The 11134-nt window shown below is 35.3% G+C and overlaps 1 protein-coding gene across 1 annotated transcript; it reads right to left on the bottom strand.

Annotated features, from left to right (window-relative positions):
• Positions 1-5341: 5341 nt before the first annotated feature.
• LOC113582422 (interferon-induced protein 44-like) lies at positions 5342-9433 on the bottom strand. Its single transcript, XM_035522731.1, is given in 7 exon segments — positions 5342-5357; positions 5504-5658; positions 5764-5864; positions 6957-7128; positions 7430-7485; positions 7488-7577; positions 9304-9433. Coding segments are annotated over 7 exon segments (720 nt in total).
• Positions 9434-11134: the final 1701 nt, after the last annotated feature.

The following is an 11134-nucleotide window of genomic DNA, read 5'->3' on the forward strand; positions in this document are numbered from 1 at the left end:
GGTGGACAAGCCTTGGTTAATATTACACTATTAAATTGATATTTATTAATAATAATAATGGCAATAATAATAATAATAATAATAATAATAATAATAATAATAATAATAATAATAATAATAAGGAGTAGTACGAGTAGGATTTGGGGAATTGAGCAGTGCAGTTTGCCCTTAAAGTCTATGAGGTGGAATGAAAGTGAAATTTTTATAGGAATCAGACTGAATAAATAGCTCTGTTTTTAACTAAGAGATCATAGATATAGAGAAGACCCCCAAATCTACTGAGCTCACAGAGTGTGATATTGCTTTACACTTATTTTTTTTCAGTCTATTTGCATGGTATTTTTTTATTGTATGGAAAAGCAGTACAGAGGAAAGTGTATCCTCTCTATGTTTTCAGACTATTGCTGAACACTGAAGATGGAGGCCAAATATAAGGAAAAATCATACATTGTACATTTTATAAGTATGTTTTTATATATAGATAGATAGATAAATAGATAGATAGTGTAATGTATTAATAAGTCATAAATATTTATTGTAAAACTTTTTTTGCCAGTTTATTACACACAGAAAGTTAATGCTTAGACAAAAACATCAAAACCTTAAGCATTGTAGCCATGCCTTAAACAAAGGCACCAGAAGTACAAATATTTCTTCAGTACTGACCGTTTTCCTACACACTTATGTAGTATCCTATATACTGTTTTGTTCAAGAACCATTAGGAACAGTCATTAGGAAAACAATTTAATTCAAAAAGCAAACCATACCTGAAATGGACAACACCTGCACACACCTGAATACACTTACACAGTAACCGAACACCAGTCTATGTTCTTAGCACTACAAATAAACCTCAGGTCAGCTCATCTTTTTTATGAGAATTTTGCAAACACGGAGGCAGTGAGTGAACGTGAGAAATAGAAGAAGAGGGGCAGGAGGAAGAGGATGACATGAACAATGAAGTGGACCAGGCAACAAACAGACATATTCCCAGTGCCTTTTTGTTGGAATATCACAAAACTCAAGTCCTGTCAATGCCAAAGGGCAGTGGTAGCTCAGTGGTTAAGGTACTTCATTTGTAATTGGGAGGTTGCTGGTTCAAGTCCTGCCACTGTTGGTCCCCTCAGCAGCACCCTTGATGCTCAACTTGTACTGAGTCATTTTGGATAAAAGTGTCACCTGAACCTAAAAAAAATGGATTGAGGAAGGCTGGGCAGAGTGTCCAGCCCAACCTGTGGCATCCATAAGATGGTTATTTTGATTGCAGAACATCTGGAATAATGTTTAATTTATCTCATTTATCTCATGAGTAGTCCCTCCCAGCTTCCAGCTTCCGTGGTTCCCCTGTCTTGTGTGTTTTGGTTCCATGCCTTAGTTTCATTTTCTCCTCCCCTCATTTGCTTGCTTAGAAATGTCCCTCATTTCTACCTTTTGGTTCTTGTATTTAAACCCTGTCTTGATCCCCGTGTTTTTGCTTTTCATTGTTAGGCTTCATTGCATTTATGTGTTTGGTTGTTTTGATGTTTTTGCAAAGGCCGTAAGTTTGTATTCCGTGCCTTTGTGTTATCTTAGCCTCCGTGTTCCCTAGTCTTTGTTATAGCCTGCTTCCCGTTTGCCTTCGTGTACTTTTGTTTTGTGCTTCCTAGCTTTTGTGTATCCTAGTCCTTGTCTTGTTATTCATGTATCCCCGTACTCTAGATGTTGGCTCTATGACCCTGGACTGCGACTCTGATTCTGGATTTGCCCCTATTAAATCTCGCTCTTCTCCGCACATGTGTCCGCCTCCTTACCACTCAATGTTAGTCTTTCATATTTATTTCCTTTTCAAACTAAAGGATTTACTGTAGAAGCTGTCCAGGGAGGCTCACTGCAAAGATGAATGAAAACAAAATAAAAATAAGACACTTCTTGCATATTTTCATACCTCATGGTCCTCGATTCTGGTTCACATAACATAATTTTTGGAATAAAAATAAAGTCCATGAAGGCATTGTAACCTACTGTAACGGCCCGAGTACCGCAGACCAAGGAGCAGGACGCACAGACTCCCTCGGCGGTAATAGACGGTTATAGCTAACGAACATGAACGATGTGAACACAAGCACAAATAAAAGCAACAACAATGACCGACAAGGCCGCACACACCGACAGCAGTTTAGACGCACACAAACATTAAACACTGACAGGTGGGCACTGACAACAAGACAATGAATACTAACAAGACAGACAGTGGACTCCCACTGCACGGCTGAACCACGAGCCGTCTGTGACACCTACGGATCTCTAGGAGCACATAATCAAAAACTATGATCCTTTAATTTATTTCGTACCTTAACTTGAAAAGTACAAATAATGTATTTTCATTTAAAAGGTTCATTTTTAGAAATGGTTACCTTTTCCGACAGCAATAAATGTGAGAGAAAAGGAACAAGAGACGCAAAATAAGTTTGCAAGCATAATTTACAAGCCAAATAATGTAATTCAAAGGATATATTCAGCTGACTAGACCTTTCTTGAGCTTGTTACAGAGTTTGAAATCATAGGGAATACAAAATTAAACCTAGTGATTAATTTGTATGAATACACCTACAGAGAGAGTACAACACTTCTCATTTTCTCATTCTCTGTCACCAGGTGGCACAGAGAACCTCTGACAGAAAACTAGATGGCTCCAGCAGATGAATAATTTTGTGAATAAAAATCACATAAAGATGGCCTTAGTGTCCTTGAGATAGCTATGGATAGTTCTTCCATCTTGTGTAAGTTATGTGGTGGAAATTTGAATAAACAGCAAGTCAGATGTGATTAAAAGAGTAATTTAATAAAGAAAATAGAACAGTTGTGTGAGAGCTAATGCTCTGAAGCAAAAGCTCTAAAGGGGTAGACTGGCTCTGCTCCTTATACCTAAACTTCACCCCCAGAGAGGGATGCTCTGTAATCTGTTTACGCATTCCCTGCTCCTTATGGCGATGAACATTCCTGCAGTACCAGAGCACTCACCAGGACAGACACAGTTTGCAAGATAAGATAAGCCTAATCCCTCTTTACGACACATGCAGGTCACGAAGCAACATTCCAACAGTCGCTTTGGTCACACAATATACAGAGACAGAGTGTGCAGACTAAACTATTCATATAGGATTATATAATGAAAAGATTAACATGATTATATATGAATCATTACATATGAATCACATGATAATACATGATCGAATAATATTTTCCATCACAGTTAAAATCCATTACCACTTTTGAACAAGCAAGTTTTAGACATGCATTATTAACAGGCATGTGAAGCTGTGTGTTAAAGCATACTTTCCACAAGGACCAATTTTAACCCAATATGATTGACGTGCATGCTGGCGCATCTGCTTTCATGTTTCTCAGAGTTTTTTATTAATATCTTTGCAATAATACAACACAGAAATATGGTTCAAACATTTCCTGAATCTGAAGAATCTGTCCATTCAGTTATGTCAATAGTAAGAGTTAAGGGCCTGTGAGAGGTTAGATATAGAGATTAGACATAGGTTAAAGATACACATCATCTGCCTCTCACTGTGTGATTTGTGTCTTCACCGCGCAGGTCTTATCCTTATCACTAAGCGTTTACACTTCATGTTTGAAATATTTCCTAACTCATTCAATCAACATCTAGCTAGCTAGTTAGCTAAAAATGTTATGCAAAAAGGTTACAGCTGCTGAAGATGCAGCAATTTTGGAAATTTCTGAGGAGTTTGATTCCTCTGATGAAGAAGATTATGAAAATAAAAGCGTTTGATGGCTAAATTGATGTCATTTAACGATATCGCTATAACAGATTTAAATTTAGGCACGATGTCAGCTATTAGCTAGCTAGCTTCTGTGCTTCTGTGCAAAATTCATAATGTTGATCTGTAATACAATCATGACTTTTGTTTGACAAAATTGACTGTCCATTAGTAAATGTTTACATTGTTAAACTTTGTTAATGAAAGTAAGGCAATATAGTATAGTTTAGTTGAATGGATATGTTTTGGCAATACCGAATACAGTCCTGTGCAGCAGAGACTTCTGTTTTTGCCATATTTTGGTTATAGTTGTTGTAATGCTCATTTCTCCCTTGCACACATGAAGCTTGATATTTTGATATTCTTTGAGGCTTGAAATCTAATATAAAGTCATTATTCAGTCACATTTCCCTCTGACCCTCTAAGATTTGATGAAAGCACTGTGAAAAAACACACTTTTACGCATGTACATTTACATTTACGACATTTAGCAGATGCTCTTAGCCAAAGCTACTTTCAACAGTGCTTTGTCATTTATTCATAGAATGCATCCTAGCCAGTAGAGTAGGTTTTTACTCAATAAACAATTGTACATAATGAACACACATTTTAGACATTTACTAAAGTTCCATACTAACTAATTCATATATTTCACTATTTTTGTGAACCAAACACTTTAGGAAACATGCTAAACAAAAAAATGTAGTAAACACAAAAACGTTTGGTTCATATGAGTAAAGGTTTTTTTCACATGAGATTAGAAAGAAAGCAAAGATTGTTCTGGACATTTTGATATGAAATCATATTAATGGTATTAATGCAAAAACAGAGGGTTAGCGAATAATGTGAAGTTTATTGATTAATCAGTATTAAATTTTAAATGTCACACTAATTTTACCTGAGCACTGAAACTTCCATGTTTCAAAATTAAAGAAAGTAATATAACATACAACAATATATAAGGAAACAGTTACATTTTCCCAAAGCACATTATTTAGAAATGAATAACTTGGTTATTAGGACACATGAGGCAAGCATTTTAGTTGCATTCAACTTGTCAAAGACATCCATGACTTCAATAAGTTTCCTCAACCTAGTATACCTAAATTCATGAGGTAATCAACTCTTTAATAACATTTACAACCTTACTATGCAAGTCCACAATGATATTAGAAAGACATCGTAAGTAAATGACATGGCATGATATGGTGGAAGAAGGCATCAGTGCTATCTGAATTTGGGATTAATCGGCTGCCCGATATACCGGTCGAAGACTAGTTCTGGCCCTGATAAATGGTAATCCAGGATGAGTGTTGAGGGTTGTTTAGAGGTGAAAGTGTAGTCAAGAGGATGGAGAGGGGGTACTGCCATTCTCCAATACACATGGGAATTGAAAACAGTGTAAAATGTATGAATTATGACAATTAGATCTCTTGGCATAAGAGCAAAAACATAGGGCTGAAAGAGTCAATTTTGTCACAACAGAGTGTGATAAGAACTTGCTTTTTTAAATGTAGGTTTGTGATGCAGAGGTTTAGAAATCCTTGCACCAGGAGATGTCCTGTTCCTGCTAAACTTTAATGGTTCTAGAAGGGCGAGAGGAAAAGATAAACTTTAAGAGAATTAGTACAAAATACAGGATTGGGTTATTTTCACTAGCTACTGATGAATCATAAAGAAGAATCATTCTATATGTTTGTACATGCTTTTAGAAATATCAAAGTCAGAATACCTCTTCACGTAGTCGTTAGCGGAATGTACAGTGTGTATTAAGGCACTGAGCATCAAGCTGTTTATCATCTCATTCATCTCAGTCTCCTCATGGTAGTTCTTCACAGGGAAGATGCAGTTAATTGGTATTCCCAGTAAATCACTGCACTCAGTCATCTGGTAACACACACAGTGTCATTACTTTCCAAGTTAAAATATCAAGAGTCCATGTTATCCTAACTAAACTAAAACATATATGTACAAAGTTGCAAACCAACTCACTTTTTCCTTGATCTTCTTGCTTTGGTAGATCATGGTCAGATCTTTCTTTGTCCGTATGCATGCCTTATCCACTTTTGTCATGAAAAGCTTTTGTGGGATTCCTGCAGCACAGCCAGTAGACATATTCAAAGATCCAACCAATCATGTAATTTTTTATGTACATTGCCATTTGTGTTTTATAGAAAATACTAATTTCTCAATATAGTCAAACGCTTTTTGTAGAAAGTGAATGGCCTTTTTTATATTCTGTGTGGTTATCAGCATATCTTAATTACATTTACAGCATTTGGCTAATTTTACATTTTTCTTAATCTAATTTTTTTAGATAATTTTAGCTAATTTATCTTAATGACTATTAATACACAAACAAATATACAAAAGAAGACATCAGCATTTATCACACACTCATATCAAAAAAGCTTATGCATTCTTCAGTCAAAAGCAAGTGTATTCCCTGGGAATTTACTTCGGTGGTGCTAGCATGTCACTCTATGTGGTCTACCAGATGAGCTACATAAGCACTATTATTAATCCTGAATGAGGCTGAAATCTAGACCTGTAGTATTTTCATACTTTACAATCTTTAAAATCATGAAAATATGCTTCAATGTGGGGCATTCCTGCACGCCATGAGTACAGTTCATCTGATTGTAGTTTATAGATATGAAGCTAACCAGCCATTGTTTTCTTAGAATATTATTGATATCGGACGACACTTTACATTTATATCAATAATTCACATTAGGACAGAGCAGGTATTTCACACCTCAAAGAAATCCTTAAAGGAAATTATATATTGCGAGCAACATTTCATAAATGTAAGTTCAGTAACTTACTGAATCATCTTTGGGGATTGCACTAAACCTCTGACAGTTGACAGGTTGTAGGGAAATGTACAAAGTATTAAAAAAATATTTTAAAATGTAACAGAAGGAACACTGATTAATATATTGGACCAAAAGTACATTTTTTGTCTTCGCAAATATACTCGAGTAAGAGTATATAGTACCCTCTTTTAAAACGACTCAAAACACAATTTGTTCAAAAGTACACATTTGTACACATTTTGCAGGACTTGCTCAGAACTTCAGTCATGAACTGAAGATGTGGTTCATACTGACCTACTTACATATTTCACTTTTTTTTTTTTTAGATATTTATTGCACTTGCTGAAAGAAACAACAAATACTCACCCAGTTTACTTGCTTGGTCTTGGATTGTCTTCAATTTTTTGATGACTTCACCATCCATAATACCAATTTTGTCTGCTGGTATAACACTCACCAGACAGTGAATTTGATCATTCAGGTTGGGTTTGCTAATGTAATATTTGCTATCTTCAGTTAATGGACAATTAGGTTTGAACTAAAATGACAAGTCAAAACAGCAAAATGGGAGGAAAATAAAGCATGTCTCTTGTGGTTGTAAGATTTGGACTGTATACTGTAAACTTTACATTGAGAGAGTTGTAACATTCGACACATTCGACTACAGGGTTTTAATATCTTCTTTTTGTTCATTGAAAACAATACTGCAAACAGCTGGATTTAAATCCATTTACATTGGATTCTAATCCTATTTACATCTAGGTCTATTTGTTTATTCATTTACTCATATATTTATTCTATGTTTGTGTGTGTGCGTGCACAGGCAGAGTTGTTCTTACTTCATAGTCATTTTTGATGTGGTCTTTTACAGCTTTGATGATGTCATCAGTGTACACCCCCTCCTTTGCTCCTTTTCCAAGCCCATGACATCATAGAAGGCAAAAGGTAATTCTCCATTGTGCTCACATCCAATGGTGTATTTTTTTACTGAGAGAGAGACAGAGAGAGAGAGAGAGAGAGAGAGAGAGAGAGAGAGACAGAGAGAGAGAGAGAGGGGGGGGGCAGATTCAAAATTGTAGTGAAGTACATAAAGTTCCCAGAGAAACAGGACTTTTCATGCAGCTCCATTCATATCAGTCAATCACTACATGACCCATCACGACCATGCTGATCTGCCTCGCCTGAATACTACACACATGTCTACCCCTCATAACCTCCCTATATTAACCTAGTCCTTCTGTCATACCTTGTGAAGTATTGTTTGCCTGGAGCCTTCACACTAAGTAATCCTTAGCACTTTTTCCCCCTCATTTTTTTTTTTTTTTTTTTTTGCTGTTTTGGTATTTTGTTTCGCTTTTGACCTTACCCTGTTCTCCCTGTTTTTTGGCGCTTTTTTTTATCATTTTTTGACCGGTTCCTTCACCTGTAGTCCTTATGCACTGTATGTAGATCCCCTCCTAACAATTTGTCTGGAAATTTTGGCTACTTCACTACAATTTAGAATATCTCTACATGTCTTACTACAGTTTACTTCAGTTACTCATCTAGAATCATCTTTGGATTTTATATATTTTATATTGAGCACTTTGCTACAGTTTTAAATTCCTCTTTCTCTCTCACATGTATATATATATATATATATATATATATATATATATATATATATATATATATATATATATATATATATATATACATTTCTGAACATTATTGCTAATGCAGAAAATAATTAATCTTTAAGGGGGGAAACTGACTTGATTATGATTAGCCATTGTGTTGAAACCATAAGCTCACTCAGTGCCAAAAGCACAAATTCTGTGTGCATTAGAAAAACTTTTGAATTTGATTAATGTAATTTAAAAATTGTAGGAGAATCATCTAGAAATGTTGCTGGAACAATAATAAGTAGAAATGTAACAAGCTTCATGTTACTGTAATAAGGCCTTTTAAAAGCCAGTTAAGTCTAATAAGTCTTTGATCAACCAGTGTACAAGATCCATAAGGCTCTTTAGATTGTGTCAAATTTATCACCACATACTACCAGACATGCAAACTCTCAGTGCAGCTGTTTTAATAATTCAAATTATGTTCTGTTCCTTTAAAATTCATTCATTCAACGGTAATTTCCTCAAAAGCAAATCAAAACGCATATTCCTAAATTCTGTTCATTTGAAATCCTTTCATTTGTAACTAATGTAGCACATCTCTGATTCATCCATCTAACTCATCTGTGATTCATCCATCCTAAAGCACTTGATAAGATGTCTTTATACTGCCTTTACCTTGACACTGTGTAGATCTCAATATCTAATGAGCTGTCTATATGGACAGTATTTTATGTCCTCAAATATGAGTTCCTCTCATTTCTTCAATAGCTTACATTTACATTACAGTTACAGCATTTAGCAATCATTCTTGTCCAGAGTGATTTTACAAAAGTTTTTTAATTTCTCTATGGAGTAAATTCTTATGATAGTACATTAGGTCAGGGTATACCATTAAGCCAGAACCCTGTCAAACAGAATACAAAAGGCAGACAGAAAGTTCAGACCATTTCAGGTTTTCCACATTTTAGTTTCAGACTCATCTTAAGATTGATTCAACTTTTATTTTCTCTTCAGTCAGAATTCCCTTCTGTAGTTTATACTCACATGAAGAGAAGGACTGGTGCCTGAAGAATTCTCTGAAGAAGCAAGACATTTGACAAACTAACGTCCTTCAAAAACATTCTTGATGATGTTGAAGGTACTGGATTTCCCTGTTCCAACTGGTCCATGCAGAAGGAAGCGAAGCTCTGTGACTTCCTGTGTACAGACTTTAAAATCTTCTAGGAACTTAACCATTTCATCAGGTCTGTCAGAGACAGAAATACCACATAATATATAAACTGACGGGAACAAGACGGACCACTTTCTTGTGAAGTAGTTTATCGCTTTACTGATTTCACTCATATTCACTGTTAAACTGTTGCTCATATTTGGGGAACAACAGTTTTTAAGCTTAATTTTAGTTATACAAAAAAGGAAGAATAATATGGTGTGCCTGAATAATGCTGATCCCAATTCACAACTTCTTATAATAGCAAAGGCCTTCATATGTATACAAGACTATATATAGACCACATAGACCACATAGTCTATATTTAAAGGAAAGCTTTACAAAATTCAGTCTAAGCAACAGTGGCAAATTTGGGGAGTAATTATTTGTTTATTTTTTTACATACAGTGAACATTTAAATAAACACTAAATTGTCAATAGGTCTGTGCTGTAAAAACGCAACAAGCAGCTTGCAACAATTTTTTATCCACAAACTAAAAGTTGACTCGCTTAAGACATGGTTGCTAATTGTCACATTCTCTTCCTCGACTCCTCCAACACTCCCGTGTTCTGCATTGCTGTCTTTCTGATCGCTGGCCACGCCCCTAACACCTTGTTCCCTTTTCACCTGCCCTATTTACCCCGTCTTTCCTTTCCCTAAGTCTCCCGAGCCAGCTCTTGAGCATGAGCCGTTCCCTCTGTGTTTTGATCTGGTTCGATTTGTTCCCTGTCTCCCTGGTCCTTCCTGACAATAATATTTTATCTTTTATTTAATGAGTCCAAACATTAGCTTGCAGTGCATATACTCACAAAAATATTTAATGTACTTTTAGCAGAAAGAGTCTTTCCCTCAAACAAACTTCCATAACAAGCCGTGTTAGCTTTATTAAATATGATGTATTCTTTGCAAGCTGTAGGAAATTCTGGATAATCAAAGAATTAGGAAACATTTAGGAAACTACATGAATCCCAGTTGACTCCCTGTCTTTTTGAAAATCGTTATTTGCTAGGGAAAAAAAAAAATGAGTGGAATGCAATATAGTTATGAGATGATTTGCATTTCAAGATGGCTTGCTTCCAGTTTTAACATGAATTCAGCATTTCATTCATTAAATACGAATTCAAGCATATTGTTTCTTTTTAAGAGACTGAGCAACTTTAAAACATTTAAATGATCTTTTTCATTTTGGGACATTTTTGCACTGTTTAGACACAATCCCATGTGGATTATATTTCACTATTTTCACTGTTATGATTGCATTTCAATGAGGCATATATGTTTGAAATAGAAAGAAATATAATTGTGCCTTGATTGTGCATACTGAATTTTCTCAAAATAGGCCAGTCAGGCTATGAAAGATTTTCAGGCTGGGAAAATATGTACTTGCGTCATTTCATTCTGTTGGTGATCTAGACACAACTTTTAATCTAAACTTCCTTTAAAACATATTAGTGGATATGAACAGGCACGTGTGTGTAAGTGCACACAAATTGAGAAAATGGTTTATACAATAATTGAATTGGATGAGGGATGAGCTATTCACAAAATCATCTTTTAAAAGTTTTTTAGTACTACTGAAGAATGCAAAAGGCACATCCTACCCAAATTTATACAACTTTTAACATTGTGATGTGTACTGTCGTATCAGCAGAACACATGCCACTACCAAGACTGTTTCCCACCCAAATAATATCTGATGAGCAGTAGTCCAGTGGTCAAAAACCTA

The sequence above is a fragment of the Electrophorus electricus genome, chromosome 9 (genome assembly GCF_041902795.1).
Source record: "Electrophorus electricus isolate QZ-2024a chromosome 9, ASM4190279v1, whole genome shotgun sequence".
NCBI lineage: Eukaryota > Metazoa > Chordata > Actinopteri > Gymnotiformes > Gymnotidae > Electrophorus > Electrophorus electricus.